Source organism: Zosterops lateralis (genome assembly GCF_965231275.1).
Source record: "Zosterops lateralis genome assembly, chromosome: 12".
In the NCBI taxonomy this organism is placed as follows: domain Eukaryota; kingdom Metazoa; phylum Chordata; class Aves; order Passeriformes; family Zosteropidae; genus Zosterops; species Zosterops lateralis.
In genome coordinates this window covers 4,179,032-4,194,931 of record NC_139772.1, presented here as the reverse complement: position 1 = coordinate 4,194,931, position 15,900 = coordinate 4,179,032, and the positions used below count along the sequence as shown (strand labels likewise).

At 38.3% G+C, this 15,900-nt stretch overlaps 1 protein-coding gene across 6 annotated transcripts in view; it reads left to right on the top strand.

Moving 5' to 3' along the window:
• Positions 1–15,900, top strand: part of CDH13 (cadherin 13) — a gene marked incomplete at its 3' end in the record, with an annotated part of 461,247 nt that overhangs the window by 190,432 nt on the left and 254,915 nt on the right. For all 6 annotated transcript variants that reach the window (XM_083870235.1, XM_083870236.1, XM_083870237.1 and 3 more), the window contains one exon: positions 4,161–4,277. In XM_083870235.1, coding sequence (XP_083726361.1) covers positions 4,161–4,277 — 117 coding nt within the window. The remainder of the gene's footprint in view (positions 1–4,160; positions 4,278–15,900) is intronic.

Sequence of the window (15,900 nt, the reverse complement as noted above, 5' to 3'; positions counted from 1 at the left end):
GACCATGTGAAATACAATGATCACAGATATGAAATTATAGTGAAGCAATAAAAATAACAAACCTGGTAGGATTTCTCTCCTATCACTGTTGTTTAAAAAACACCACCAAAAAACAATCAAAAAAGATTGATTTTTTTTTTTTTGTATTGGTGCACTTTCTTTTTAGTAGGCATGTATTCATGATATAAATTTTTAAAATTTTGTCTGTGGATGGGTGTCTGAACAGACACTTTTATGTTCCTGTATTTCATACGAGGCAGAACCTGTGGGAGAAGCAAATGTGGCCACAACCAGCATCTCTTTTAGTGCTGGTTGGACACACCCACCTGGAACAGACCATTCCAGCCTGTCCTGGCACAAAAATACTCATTTGGAGTTGTTGTAGTCACTGTGGTTTTGATCAGCTGGCTCCAGCAAAGATGATGGAGAACTCCTGTGTGGGGCTCACACATGGCAAGCTCCAAAAGACCACTCCTGTGACAATGCCAGCCTGATATCTTAAGGAAGTTTGAAGCAAAATTGCCAAGTCTGTCTGGATTAATTTTACATCCCTTGTAAGTTGCTTCTCCAAGAAATTAAATTGGTGAATCTGGTAAAAATTATTTTATATACAATACATCCATCCATGAATGAGAGTTATCAGTGTTTTAGCTGCTGAGTCAGGTTAAGTGCACCTGTAATGTCACATTCCTTGGCTTCTGCTTTTACACTGACTGAGGATCAAACCTGCAGCTCCTTGGCACTAAGCAAAATGTTTTTCCCTTTTCTTAGTTCCTTGCAAATGTGGAAATCACAAGAACCACAAACAGCAGTGAATTATTCAGTGTGTTGGTGAAGTACTCTTGACCTTTCCCTCTCCTCTGCTTACCTGCACTCCCTAGTGGTGCTTTTGGCCACTCATTTAATCAGTCATTGCTGTTAGACACCAGGAGATGATAAGAAAAAATCCTCATGAAGAAATCACTATTTAGAAAAACATTGAGATTTGAAGAATATGAAAAACATTCAGAGAAGTACTTACATTTCTGTGCCTAATCTGCAGAACTTCCTTCTCCAGGAAACAGAACAATTGTGTTAGACACTAAAGACAATAATTCTTTTTGTTGTTGTTCTGAAGCTCTGCTTAGAAATCTGGACTTAAAGGCCTTAAGTCTTACCTACTGCTTTCCTTTAGAACTTCACTTCTTTATATTAATGATTATTCAGGTTTTTCTTCCATTTGAGAACCTTTGGGAAAGTGTAAGGATAGCCTGTCATGGGAAAGTGATGAGTTAACTGCTCATGGGTCTGTGGCTAGCAAAATCGTGAGACCTGGATGTTGAACAATCTGGAAATTGCTTTTCCATTTCAAAGTAGCACAGAAGGAAATATGACACATTCAAGGTCACGTTGGATGGGACTCTGAGAAAAGTGATCTGCTGGAAGATGTCCCTGTTTATTGCAGGTGGGACCAGATGGTCTGTAAAGGTCCCTTTGAACCAAAGCCTTTCCATGACACAAAGATGAGCAAATCTGGATGTCCTGTTTTGTTTGCAAAGACTTAGGAGTTCTGCCCTACATCTCCCTGAGCTGAAGGAAAACCAGGACAGTAGGAGCAGGTCTGAAAGGGATTTGGAGTTTCTGAATGAAGAGAGCAAAGTGTTATCTTGTAGACTATAACTGCCTTATTGGAATGAGACATTTAATTCAGCCAGTGATTTTTTTACAAAACTGTCAGGACAACCTGAACTAGAAGTAGTGATTGAAATATTTTTCAGTTCCACAGCTCCCAATGCACTACAAATCTGGCCTTTTTTGTTGTTGCTAGGTTTTTAGTTGTTTTGGTTTGGTTTGGTTTTTTTGTGGGTGGGGTTTTTTGTTGCTTTTTTTTCTCTTCTAAAAAAGGTCTTGGATCAAGGGAGCGCTTTCAGACCTGCTCCTACTGTCCTGGTTTTCCTTCAGCTCGGGGAGATGTAGGGCACAACTCCCAGCTCTTTGCAAATGACCAAAACATCCAGATTTGCTCATCTTTGTGTCAGAGAAGTACTTCCATTTGAGAACCTTTGGGAAAGTGTAAGGATGGCCTGTCATGGAAAAGTGATGAGCTAATTGACTGGGGTTTCCTTGTGGGACATCCTGGGAGTCACTGCTGCTCCTCAGGATCATCCAGGCATGTGTCAGCCCATCTGTGTTTACAGTGTAAGTGATTTTGAAAGCTTTACTGCTCTGTGCAATTGTCCTTTGGCCAGGATTCAGCTTTTTTTTTTTTTTTTTTTTTTTTTTTTTTTTTTTTTTTTTTTTTTTTTTTTTTTCATTTGACACTTCAACTGTTTTTATCTTGAACTTTCTCATGAATTTTTATTAAGGAAAACTCCCTGGGGAGAGGACTTGAAAGACAAAACCAGGGACCCGAGTGGCCTTCAGACTGAGAGATTAGAGAGAAATGGCAAAGCCTTGGGGAGAGCTGGGAACTCACCCAGGGGCAGCCTCAAAAAGTTATGAAAATTGGCAACATTGTGAGAAGGGATTCTCTGCAAGGCTCCCACTGCTCTTTAACTTTATCATGGCTAAAGAAAACGGGTGAGAACTTGAGTTTCCCTTGCTCCTGTTTGTTGTCAAATTTGAGAAATGATGCTAAAGCCAGTGGAGGTAGAGCAGGGTTTTGTGATGAGAGGCTTGTTAGACAGGAGGCATTGCCACAGAGGGAGGCAGGAGCAGCCTGTGGAGACCTTGGCTGATGGATCCAGATTGTGCCACCAAGAAAATTCATTCAGCTTTGAAGTTTTATAAAAATGCAGCCTTGGGCTGGAGCTTTCATTGTGCAGTGAAGAATAATCAGGTATTAAAACAACAACCTGGATTCCAGAACTGACTGAAAACTTCGGGGTTTGGAGTTCCTGCAATGAAGAGAGCAAAGTGTTATCTTGTAGGATATAACTGCCGTATTGGAATGAGACATTTAATTCAACCAGTGATTTTTTTACAAAACTGTCAGGACAACCTGAACAAGAAATAGTGGCTGAAATATTTTTCAGTTCCACAGTTCCTAATGCACTACAAATCTGGATTTTTTTGTTGTTAGATTTTTGGTTGGTTTGTTTTGTTCCATCTGTTTGTGGGTGTTTGTTTGTGGGGTTTTTTTGTATTTTTTTTCTCTTCTATGAAAGGTCTTGGATGAAGGGAGAGCTTTGGGAGATGGGGAAAGGCTCCTTTTGACCTTGGTGGTAACTGTGCTTGGTGAAGGGAGTGAAGAGAGTTGCAGAGACTGCAGGAGGAGGCAGAGGAAGGAGAGTGGTCTCTGGGAAGCTGCAGCTCCTGCAGGGAGAGCCCTGGGCAGATCAGAGAGCAGAAGGGAAGAGAAAGCAAAGGTGTGGTGGGCAGAGTTTTCCAGGGGCCAGAGGCCACTGTGGAGAGTTCACTGTAGTTCACTCATGAAGTGCTGAACTGCCTGAAGTTCAGAAAGAAAGAAATGCTCCAGATAACACACCAGAAAAATAAATCTTGTATTTAAAACACTTTTATTTTTGTTTCTGAGAGCATAGCATGAAGCTTTCTGTGAGAGAAACCAAACCCCAACACCAACAATGTACCAGCTCATATATTGAGTTACACCTGGGCTTTGGTGTCTAATTTGAAGTTACAAGCTTTTGGTGTTATTGAGATTTCATTACCTGCAGACTGTGTTTGAAAATTCACTCTGTTCTGTTTGATTGAAAGTCTGACTGAGTATAGTTGATGTCTATCATCATATATATCTTTAGAGATATCATCTTATATATCTTTAGAGATATCATCTTATATATCTTTAGAGAAAATTCTCTAAAGACATTTGAAGTGTGGGTTTTTACTGGTCTTGTGCAAGTATTTGTGGTAAATCCGACCTTTGCTAAAAGCTTATGATTTAAGCAGTTATCAGTTTAGGATTATGGACACACCTGCTAAGGTTTATAACTTGTTTATATGAGTACAAAATGAATATGGGCTGTCTGCTGCCTCTGAAATAAGTGCAGTAACCAGGAAGATTAAATATGTGCTTTGATAAGTTATCACTAATTGCTGGAAAATGTATAATGCTAAACTTAGAATCTGGTGGTTCATGGTCGTTCTGCCTAAAGGTGCAGGGAAAGGGAATAACAACTGAATATCTGGAAGTTTTTCTAACTGGTCTTTTTGTCTTTTAGGAAATCTTAAAGCTAGAAGGCAACCTTGGAATTCCAAGACAAAAAAGGGCTATTTTGACAACTCCAATATTAATTCCTGAAAGTCAAAGACCTCCGTTCCCCAGACTAGTTGGCAAGGTAAGTCAACACAACTGGATCAAAATTTGATATTAAATGATTGATCTATTACTCTTATAGTTTTACAGCACCTGTCGCATTGGTAGCAAGATTCCAGATTTCTTCCCACCCTCTTCCATCCCTTCTGCTTGTGAACACTGAACTTTTGGATCTCAGGCAGCCTGAATCTCTGGTTGTGGACACTGAACTCTCGGGCAGCCAGAGTTTCTCTGTAGAAGTTCCTTCATTAAGAATTTTTTTAATGGGAATTAAGGGTGGGAGTTCTGGTAGCTGAGGCTCCTCAGGCACAAGGAGACAACCCAGGCTCTGTTTGTACTGCAATGTTTTCCTGGCATCTTGTCCTCCTGATTTGTTCCCGTTCCTGGAGTGCTGCTCAGGGATCTTAGAGGATGCACAAAGACAGAAACGTGAGAACATCTGGCAGGCTGTTTTTCAAAGGCCCTGAGAAGCCTGTCCTCAACTAATATTTAAATTATAGGAGAACTGCAAATGATCAGTGCTTTTAAATACTTGGAGCTGTCATAATTTTTACAATCTTTTATGTTGTTTTTTTTTTATTTTTCAGCATAGCTCTAATTTAGGTATCCATATGATTAATTTGGTTGGAATATATTGCAAACAGAAAGAGAGATTATGCATGTGTCAGGGGAGACAAAAAATTTTAGAGGTATTTAAAATAATGGAATGAGATATTCTAGGTCAACTGTGGTAATTTGCAACTGAGTGCTGAACAAAGCACAAATGGAAAGGTTTGGAGTCTCAGACACTGATTGTAGGGAAGAAATTCAGTCAAAATTGGTTCTGAAAAGAAAAGCAGTTATTTCAGGTCTTTTTGACTTGACTTTGTCATAAGATAGGTTTTGAGGTCTTGCTAACCACAAGGAATGTCTGTACTAATGTCAGAGTATTGGTTCCTGTACCTGTTCCAGATCCTGCACAAACTGGAGAAAAATTGTTCATCTCCCTCTCTTTAATTTAGATATTTATCATCAGCTTTCCATAGCTCCATGAATTTCTAGAAAATCACTTCTGTAAGGTGTGTTTATATCCTCTTCCAAAATATTTGGGGGCTCATCTTCAGAAGCCTCTCAGGGCACCTCATGGGCTGAGGGATCAGAGCTCCTCTGGGTGTTGGTTTGTCCTGAACCTCCCTCAGCTTTGGCACCTCTGCTGTGCTGTGATCCCTGTAATCCCTGCAGAAGGGCACTGCAGATTAGCTGTGGTTTCTGTGGTGTTTGGGGAAGAGGCAAAACGTCCAGAGAATCAGTAATTTGCATGTTAGGACAGAATTTCAAACCTGAGAAGGAATGTGAAGCTTTCCTGACTCTGTGGAATGGACGATAATGATAATTTCAGCTGTGGCTTGTTCTGTGTGGTACCACCCCATGATCCTGTCTGGATGTTCACATGGAAATCAGGTTTACAATGTGTTATTTTCCCTTTCTTTCTTACTTTCCCTTCCTTTCCCCTGCTTAAGCAAATTGCCTGTGTGGTTTATTAACCTGTCCTGATTTCCTCTTGCTTTCCACCCCCTGCTGTGCTGGCTGGAACTGCACAAGGTTGTTTGGAAGTGATTGCAGCAGCCAACTGGTGAAATGCTGATTAGCACTTAGTGGGGAGCAGGGCAGATGTGTGGAAAGAGGAGAGCAGGGGGAGAACAATTAATTGAGTTTTATTTCACAGTTTGGAAACAATGCCATAAAGAAAAAAAAAAAAAATAGGAATTTTAGAGGACTTCCTCCATGAAGTTTTGTTATATATATATCAGGCAGGAGATACTGTACTGGACAAGTGAAAGCAGTGTTTTGTTCAAATTAATTACAAAAATTCCAATTAGTATTTAGCTTAACAAGGAAGTACATGTGTCGAGCCTGTTCCCTGTGCTGTTACTGGCTTTCCAGCATCCCCACTCAGGAATTGGATTATTGCCTTGCCATTTCCACACCCTTCACTAGGGCAGCTCTTAATTAAATAACCATCCTAGACCTGCTGTGCTTGTAGGTGGAGAAGTCTCACCTTTTAGCAGGATTTAAGATTTTGCACATCACGCTTGGTGCCTGAGGGAGAACACTGAGATTAAAACATCTCAATACAACCTTGGTAATGTGGGCCTTGGTGACCAGATGGGCCAGGCTGCAACCCTTGACTGTTATTGATGTGTTTTGTTTAGCTCTTGCTGATGGAGCACTGGGATGTGATATTCAATTTTTAGTCTCTCCCCATATGTTACTTTTCCGGTTTATTTGTCCACACGAAGTCAAATGAAGCCCAGAACAGTGGGATGCAGGATTATTTTGTACTTCCACTGGCAGGTTATTCCCTGCTACACCATGGAAATGTTTTCTGAGACTAACTTAGAGTGGTGGTAACTCTAAGTTAGTCTCAGAAAACATTTCCATGGTGTAGCAGGGAATAACAGAACAATCTTTTGACACCCTTTAACTAATGATGGTGCTTTTAGAAGTTTAATCCTCACACTAATGCAGACCCCAAAGAGCACAAAGGGGATTGTGGAGATGCTCAACAAGTCCCAGCTCTTTTTCCACACATTAGAAGAGAAGGACACCTGCAAAGTGAGACTGTGCTTATCCAGGCTCAGTGGATTTACTCTTTGTGTTATTGATGGGCAAATGGTGACTCAAGGATTCTATTCTTCTGTTTGAATTGATTGTCCTGCATAAGAATGAGTATTGCAATTGCTGGCATGTGAAATCTGGAAGCTCTGAGTGGCCTGGTGGAAATTGGCAGGACATTTTATACTCAGTGAAGGGCAGAACACAGAGAGAGGTACACAGGAGTCTTTGCAGGAAATCACTGAATAAATCAAAACCAAAACTTTATTTTTTTTCCCATTAGAATTTTTTTGTTGCTTTTATTTGTTTGTTTTGTGTTTTGGAAGGGGGGTGGGAGTGGATCAGGTATTTTGGATCAGAAACTTTCTATACTTCCTGCCTCTGATCTGGCTGTTAGCTGCAGTTACAAGGCAGGACTGACCCCAGCAAAAGCTCAAGACTAGAAATGGTCCAGGCTTGCAAACAGGATAAAAATCTTTAAGATCTATGAGAAAATGTTCTTTTTTTCCTCCTCTGAGATGTGAATTCAAGGCAAAGAACAAATCCATCTTCTCTGTTAAAGCAGCAGTAGAAAAACCCTCAAAAGAAGGGAGGAAGCTGAAGAAAACTGGATGTAAAAAGCTGCTGGAAGCTGCTGGTTTTGGGTGGCTATCTTAGTGCAACTATTTATAGACAATAAATTACACACTTCACAGAGGAGAGTTGTCATGGACTAAAGAAGCAGCTGTAAAAAAAATGTCAAACCTCAGGCAAAAAAAATTGAAGTGTCAAAAGAGATGATCATGATCTCTCAAGCCTGGGAGGAGAACCTAGAGAGAAGGTTTCTAGGTTAGAGGAAGACATGAGAAACACAAGAGAGGAGCAACAATGAAATAAAAGCTGAACTAAGAAGCGTTTTGGAAAATTAAGCAGAAAATGAGAGGGAATCTAAAGAGAAGTGGAGGAGGAGAGGAGCTGGCAGGGATGGGTGTCCAAGCCTGGAAGATAATGGTGCTGGCTCACAGAGAAGAGAATGATTTGCAGAAATCTCAAATCCTCCCCAACACCACAAGGGAGATCTGTGTGACTACTTATCTGCTGCTTAGTTGGGAAAGGTCTGAATCCCAATTATTGGCCCAAATCTTTGTTTCAGCTACTAAAAATGATGTAGAGCAAAAAAATGTATTTCTCATGATGGAACAAGACATGGGGTCTACAGGAAAACCTATTGGATTTTTAAAAATTAATTTTTAAATATGCAATTGCTCATTTTTAAATCATCACCATGTCAAATGCAAAATTATTGTGCTGTGCCAGATATGGTCAGAAAGGAGAAAATGGTCATCAGCAAGAATTTTGACTTGTCCAGAAGACAAGAATGTTTTGGTGACAGATGAAGAAGTGGGTGAGGATCTTTTTCAGAGAAAAGATGGAATTACAGAGACACAAGGAATTCTGATTCCTTGAATAAGTCTGATGGCATATAAGGAGAGCATTCTGCTGAAGTATATCTACATTTCCATGTGAGAAAGGCAAATCCACAGCTGAGGATAGAGAAACAAGAAGCAAACAAGGTAGAAAAGTGGAAAAGAGTGTTATTTATGAATACCACTTAGGCAATAAATAAAGCTCTTTGAAATCCATCAAGAAACAAAGATTGGGTTTAGAGAAAAAAAATCAAGTTATGGTCCAGGTAAGGCAAGATTTGGCAGAAATAAATATGAGCTCAATTTGATCGGCCTAGCAAAAGCATTTTCTGTAAATCCAGATGATTTAAGTGAAAGGAATACACTGGTGTAATAACTAATGGATATAAAATTTGGCATAAGATTAAAAGAAAAGTTTCTGGTGCCCAGAGAAGAGGAATTAATTTCCAACAGCAGTGCTGAGGAGGGAACACAACATTTGATAAATATGTGATCACAGTTGCACAGTAAAGCTGCTTCTGATCCTGACAGAACAGACACCTCGAGTTTTCCTGCTACTCTGGTGCTCCTAAAAATGTACAAAACCCTGCTGAGCTGGGCCTGAATGGGTGGCTGGAGGTGTCAAAGTTTAACATCTGATTAAATTCATGGCTTGCATGGAGGAATGGCACACTCTTGACCTTCAGGGAAAAAAAAAATACCAACGTACCTCTGCAATGAAAGAAATGAAAGGAGCAGCACTCCATTAAATTAAAGGGCTTTCATTGCCAGGACATGAATTATTGAGCTACAGCATATTAATTCTCATTAAAGGATATGTATTTGATGTCCTAACAAACTATTAAGTGAAAACAGCACTTCAGATTTCTCTTTTTTTTTTTCTGAGAGGTGTCTCTTCAGCCCTCCCTTTTTTAAGAATATTGACACTCACATCAACCATTCCAACAGAACACATTTGTTTTCTTTCAGCTAATAGAATTTTATTGGAAAAAAAAATGTTAAAATACACCTGTTTATTTAAGACTTTCAGAAGAATCACACATGAGTTGCAAACGCCTCGGAAAACTGGAAAACAATAATTTACCATTATTTTTCGGCGTTTGGTGTTGCTAATAAGAAGAAAAGTATTTTTAAATATTTGTGGAATATTTTCTAATCTAGTTACTATGGTTACGAGTTTGTTGGAGATAAAGTGGTTGTATGGCAATGATGGAATCGAATTTTCTGAACAATATTGATATATCCAGTACCTAATTTCCTGCTTCATAATAAATCATGTTAATGACCTGAAGGGAAGCAGCGAACAGAAGAGATTTTCTGCTCTAAAGCTGTTCAGCAAAGGATGCTGCAGTTTAACTGCCACACTGCCTGTGCTAACTTTGATTTCAGAAGTTGATAATTTTAAACTGTGTTGCAAATTAAGGTAGAGGTGAGAAAGAAGTCTGTCCCTGCCAGTGAATTGCCTATGGAAGGTAACTGAGATGAAATAAAACCCCAGCAAGTAATTTTTCATTGGCACACTAACTTAATTGCAGGCTCAAGTATAAAATGTTTGGATTATTTTCAGACATAACAGCTATTTCATTTAAAGAATAGGGATGGGGAATAAGAATTGCCATTCCCTATCTCCATTCTCTGTGATTTTCATGAAATCAGACTGGTTTTTTTGTTAGCTTTCATGTTTACAGTCTGCCAAAAGGATCCTGTATCCTGAGCTGACTGATGGGAATCTGTTGTTGTCCACCTTGACTTTCTCTTGTTTTAATTCAGTTGTTTGGAACACCCACCCAATCTGTCCAGTTTCTAGAATCTATATTCTTGTTGAATGTGTAGTTTTGAGCAATAACTTGGTCTCTGCATTCTTAGTAGGGCCAAATTTTAAACTCAACAAGATGTGTAGCCTAATTCTGTGATCCCGGATTGGTAAAACAGGATATTTGGATCCAGGATTTCTTTTTGCTTAGTCCCTTTAATTGGTAAAGTTTCTTCCTACAAATCTACTTAGAGTAACACTTTATCCTAAGTGGGATGAGAGATGCAACAGACTTATCCAGCTTTATTTAGCAGAGTGCTGTGTTAATATATTGCCAGTAAAACCATAAAAAACTGCCTAATATCAAAGTCAGGGGAGAGAACACAACCACAGAGCTTCCTTTAAATCAATTAAGATATTTATTTGCTAGTTGTGAACTGATTCATACTGCTTCAAACATGATTGTTTTCCTGTTCCATTCCAAATAATTCCTCTGCTTTCTTGTTATACAGTCAATTGTTAGCAAGTTTATAACACAATACAAAGCAATATCCAAATGAATGACATTTTAGGAACAAAATTAACTTATCCCTGCCAATTTACAAACTAGATACTGTCATACTGTCAACCTTGGTGCTTTCATTAATGAAAGACTTTAATAAAGGCATTTTGCAGAACTGGTCTGGCGACAAATTTGATATTACCAGCTGTGGCTTGTTAAAATGGTATTAAGTAAAGATGGTTGGCAGAGCATTTCCAGAAGGAAAAATTATATGTATTATATATGGCTCATCTGTAAGGTGGAGTAAATAGCTGTCACTCAGGGAACAACAGTAATTTTCTTGCTTCTCTCTAACAGCTGATTCTCTTCAATGATTAATTGAAGAGAATTTTAACCTTTTTGTGTTTTGCCCTTGCTTTTATCATACATGGATGATTCCTGGTTGGGTGTTTTTTGGTTTTTTTTCCTTGCATTTTAGGGTGATGTACAGTAACAGATCAATAGGGTGAATGAAGGAGTATGATGCCATTATCCATAATGACAGCTGTGTTTTAATGCAGGAAACATCTTCCCTTCTCATTTCCAAAACATCTGGTGCTCTTTTCCAGCTGCCCCCTAAAGGCACCTTTTCGTAACCTTTCTGGTTTATCATCTTTATCACTTGCTGTGCAGCCCTGTTGGCTGAATTCAGAAATGGAATAAGCAAGGTCTGGTCTACAGAGCACAATCCTGGAATGCTGAGGCTGGAAAAGATTTCTGGAATACCTAATTTTGAACTTAATGTCATTCTTCTCTATTGACCTATTTTTTCTTTCTAGGCTAAATATATAAAAATGTAAATTATTTCATTGTAATCAATGTCCCATTGTTGACCTAAAATTTTCAATTACAAAAATCCCACATATTAAGCAATTTCCTTTCGCTCGTGTTTGGAAAAGAAGAGTTTAGTTTGACCACTCTACTTTGTCTGGAATGACTCACAAAGAGAAAAATCACTTTCTGCTGCTGAAACTTTGCTTAAACAAAGGAAAATTAAGAATTCAGAGAACTGTACTTTTGGACCAACCTCCTTTCCAAAGTTCTGTATTTAACTTAGCCAGAGATTTTTGGTTTGGCCACAATGTTCCTTAAATTTTCAAGGCAGTTTATGAAGTCAGGGTGATTATTGGAATTTACACATTTGGACTTTAAATACAGGGTTTAAAGCTGTATTTATAAATACATAATATACATATTTATAAATACATACATATACATGTATATTATTATGTATATGTATATGTATATTAAAGCTGTATTTATAAATACATAATATACATATGTACATGCACACATTCCAGAGATGCAATAAATGACTTGTACAAAATATCCAGACCTTCACGAACTCTCCTTTTGGTCAATCCTGTTGACTTTGTAGGTGTTTTTCTCCCATTTTAATCTACAAAATGCTGCTGTGAATTCTTCTCACTGTCATTGGAGAGTCTGCTTTTCTATCCACAAATGTCCATTGCATTGCTGCTCTTCCACACTTCATTTCCCTGCCACGTTTCCATCTGTGCCACATTCCTAAAGAACAGCTGGATAACACGGGATAAACACCACACTAAATATTAATATTTATTCATATTTATTAACATTAATACAAATTCTGTCTAAGAATTGAAGTGACAGCTAAAATTTTTGCTGGTGTGTTATTCTAGTGATATTCTTCAGCTCGAGCTGCAGTTCAGGCCGAGTCTTTGTAACCTTGTGCTCATCCCTCAGCCCTGCCATGGGGTCTTGTAAGCACAGACTAAAACATTTCACTCTCCTGTATCACTGCCTGACCCCAAGCACATTGAAGCTGACAGAAATTCTCCCCATCAAAGTGGGAAAGGAATTTTGATAAAGCCAACCCTCCTGGGAGATTGTAGTGGAGAAAAAAGGACCCTTGAAGGAAGTGTGAGTTAAGCTGATCGTGTACATATCAAGTTATGCTTTATTCAATAAATTTTTAGGGGAAAATTTTGGAAAATAGGATTTTCATCAAGGTTCAAACAGCTTCAGAAGTTTTTTCTTTTCATTTCTACAAAGCATGGGCGAAACTATTAAGCTTACATTTCCAATTGAGCTTGAGAATGGATTCGATAATAGGAATCTGTTCAACAATGAAATCCAGAAATTGAAAGTAGTAGTGATCCCTATAATCCAATAACATGTGTCTTAATACATTTTTTACTTATTAGAGTTAAAAAAAAAAAAAAAAAAAAAAAAAAAAAAAAAAAAAAAAAAAATAGCAAGCAGTGTAGATGTAGCTCAGCTTGGCTACACTTGAATTCAGGGGCTGTATTAATTTAACAGAAATTCATGTTCAAGCCTGATTTACAATATATTACATGTATTTCATGGTAAGAGAAGTGATCAAAGCTGGTTTCCTACAAATAATAGTTCCCTGCAACAAACCCAGATGCTCTTATTGATGATGGCACTTCACAGTGACCTTAAACAATCCCCTCAGAACCACTGGGGTTATTCTCTGCCTCCTGATATTTCAAACTGGGATAAGAGGGAGCAAATCCTGGAGCTGCAGCTGACCTGATCAGGCAATGAATATACAGATGAAAAATGGAAATTCTTCCTTCCTTTATGTCTTCCTTTCTGCCAATAGATCTTTTCACTCTGCATTGCTCCAATTTTTTTTGTGGAACTTCTAAACTTTGTATGTTGGATGTTTTTTAATCAAATTTGGTTATAACCAGACAAAAGGCTTAAGTTGGATCAGTTGAGTGTTATCCTTATCAGGAAATCAGACTAAAGAACCAGATGTTCAGCAAAACAGCCTTTCCTCAACAGATCCTTTTCTACTTGACAAAGAAGCCCTTAAATGTTCCTGGAGAAGCTGTTGTAGGGTTGGAATAATGGTTAAATCAGACATTTGGAAAGAGCAATGTCTGATTATATAAATTTATATAATTATATAAAAGGAAAACTGTAAGGATCTGTATGAATATCATAAAACTAAATTGGCAATGCAGAGCATCTTGAAAATGTGTAAATAGTAAAACAGAATGAATCAACTTCATCCCACTGTGCTGTTGGGTAAACCTGAATTTGCTAAGGGTCACTGGGACACAAAAATTAACTTGAATTAATAGAATTTATCATACATGGATTATTTTTTTCAAACTCCTATACCATCATTACTGCATTAAGTAATTTTCTTATGAGAATCTTAATTGTTAATAAATCATATTCTCTTTTTTTTTTCTTAAAAAAACAACCCAACACAATAATGATAGAATAACGCTTTGGAAAAAAAAAAAAAAAAAAGTAATTATCTGTTAATGAGAAATCTTAAAAACCACGTATTGTTTCCTTTGGGGCATGACTGATGAAGGATGTTCTTCGTAAGTACAAGGAATTTACTTTTGTAAATAGTGGAAAATTGATTGTATTTATTACTCCAAGATTCCACAAAAATTTGGATTTCTTCTTAGATTTCTGCTTAGATTTCTCCTTAGATATAGAGTTTAGAACCACCTGGTTCCAAAGTCTTCCTCTGAGGAGATACAGATGTGTTTCAGAGTCACCATGAGCCCAGGACATGCTGCTGCTGTTTGTACCCACCAGCTTTTTTTTCATGTACAGAAAACAAGGTTTGACCACAGTTTTCATGTTGAAAACTCCCATCCTGAACAGCCTTTTAATTCTGGGAACAAATGAAGCACATGTTCTCTGATGAAAGCTGATGTGTTTGCATAGGTGCTTGTGATTTATAGCAGATGGAGACAGGTACAGTCCAGTCCAGTGCAGCAGAGCCAAGAACAAAAAATAAATTCTTCTTCACATGCTTTTCAAAAGAGCTACTCTCTGAAATTATTATTGGACGTCAGAGTTAATTAGATTTTTAGAATTAGACAGTTTTTTTTCCATCAGCTTTTTAAATCAAAGACTAGAGGCAAAATACAGCTCAGTTGTCATTTTTTTGTCCTTGATTCTCTCAAGGAGGGACTCCCTGTTGCTTGTGTAATGAACCATGTGGACCCTTATGCAGCAGCTTTCAAAGTAAGAAATTATTCTGTTGAAGAGAGAGAGAAATTATCTCACTGCACATAATTTAGGAACAAGGCCTGCCACTGGTTTCAGTATGAATTTACAGTCAGGAGATTTTGCATTTCATAGGTCTGGGTGACAATCAAATACCTGGTAAATAGTTCATACAAACAGTTTTACTTCTATTGGAGGTTCCAAAAGACTGTAGGAGGATTTTTCAAAATTCCCAACCTCTCTTAAAAAAGTGAAAGCTCTAAGTAGAAGAGAAAACTATAAATTACCAGTAAATTTCAATTTATTTCAGAAAGAAGGGAGGATGTGCCACATTGCAGATGCTCTCAGGGGAGGAAGGAGATGGGAGTATGAAGGAGCATCTTGAAAGGTCAAAAGAAGTGGGTTCAGGGCAAAAAGAGAGAAAAAATATGTAAAACAAGAAAGTGTAAGTTTATAGAGAATTCAAACTGGGCACACAATTACTCTTGCAGATCGGCTTCACTTGCTCTGGAATGTGGGGGGTCACATCCTTCCCATTCTTTTAAAAAGCTCCTTAAGAACCCTTGAAAAACATCAGGAACTACAGCCCATTGCACCCATCCCTGCACCAGGCAATCAGTCAGAGCCAGGATGCAGCAATCGCTGGAATAAATAAACTTTGGAAAGATCATGAAGTGAACAGTCAACATGGATCTTTTTAAGGCAAATCGTATTTTCTAAATGTAGTAAGATCTGTGGAGAAGCTGAAGGTGTAGATAAATCTGATCAATAAACCATACTTGGGTTTCTCTACTGAGAGGAAACGCTTCCTTCAGCTAAAAATGATTGAAACATCAGTGTGGAAACAGATTTCCACAGTGAAGGTTTTACCAACAGATATTTCCAAGGATTTATACAGCGATTTGTGTTGTTTAACACAACAGAAATTATCTGGGAAGGGAGAGGTTGCAGTGACAGAGTTTGCAGATCATCCAAAATGAGTCATGAGACTGACAAGTAATGGCAGGATTAGAGTGTTGCAGAGAGATTTAACAGTACTGAAGGTTAGAACTGGTTGATAATTTTTGTCAAGCACTGTGATATTCTGTGTATTGACACAAGATGTAGAGGGTGTCCTTGCTGCTGTGCCTGAGGGTTCCTGCTGCTGGCACAGGAGGACATTGATCACCACTGCAGGGAGAATCCTGCAGGGGCAGATGTATCCAGGAATGACCCCCAGCCATTCCTGTGTGAGTTTTGGTTGATCTCTGAATTATTTGTTCTGCTCTTTGTAAGGAAAACACGCTGCAGAAACATTTCAGGGTGGCTGCACAAATAGTTACTTTGCAGTTCTGTAATTCCACAAAGCATGTCTGGTTTAAGC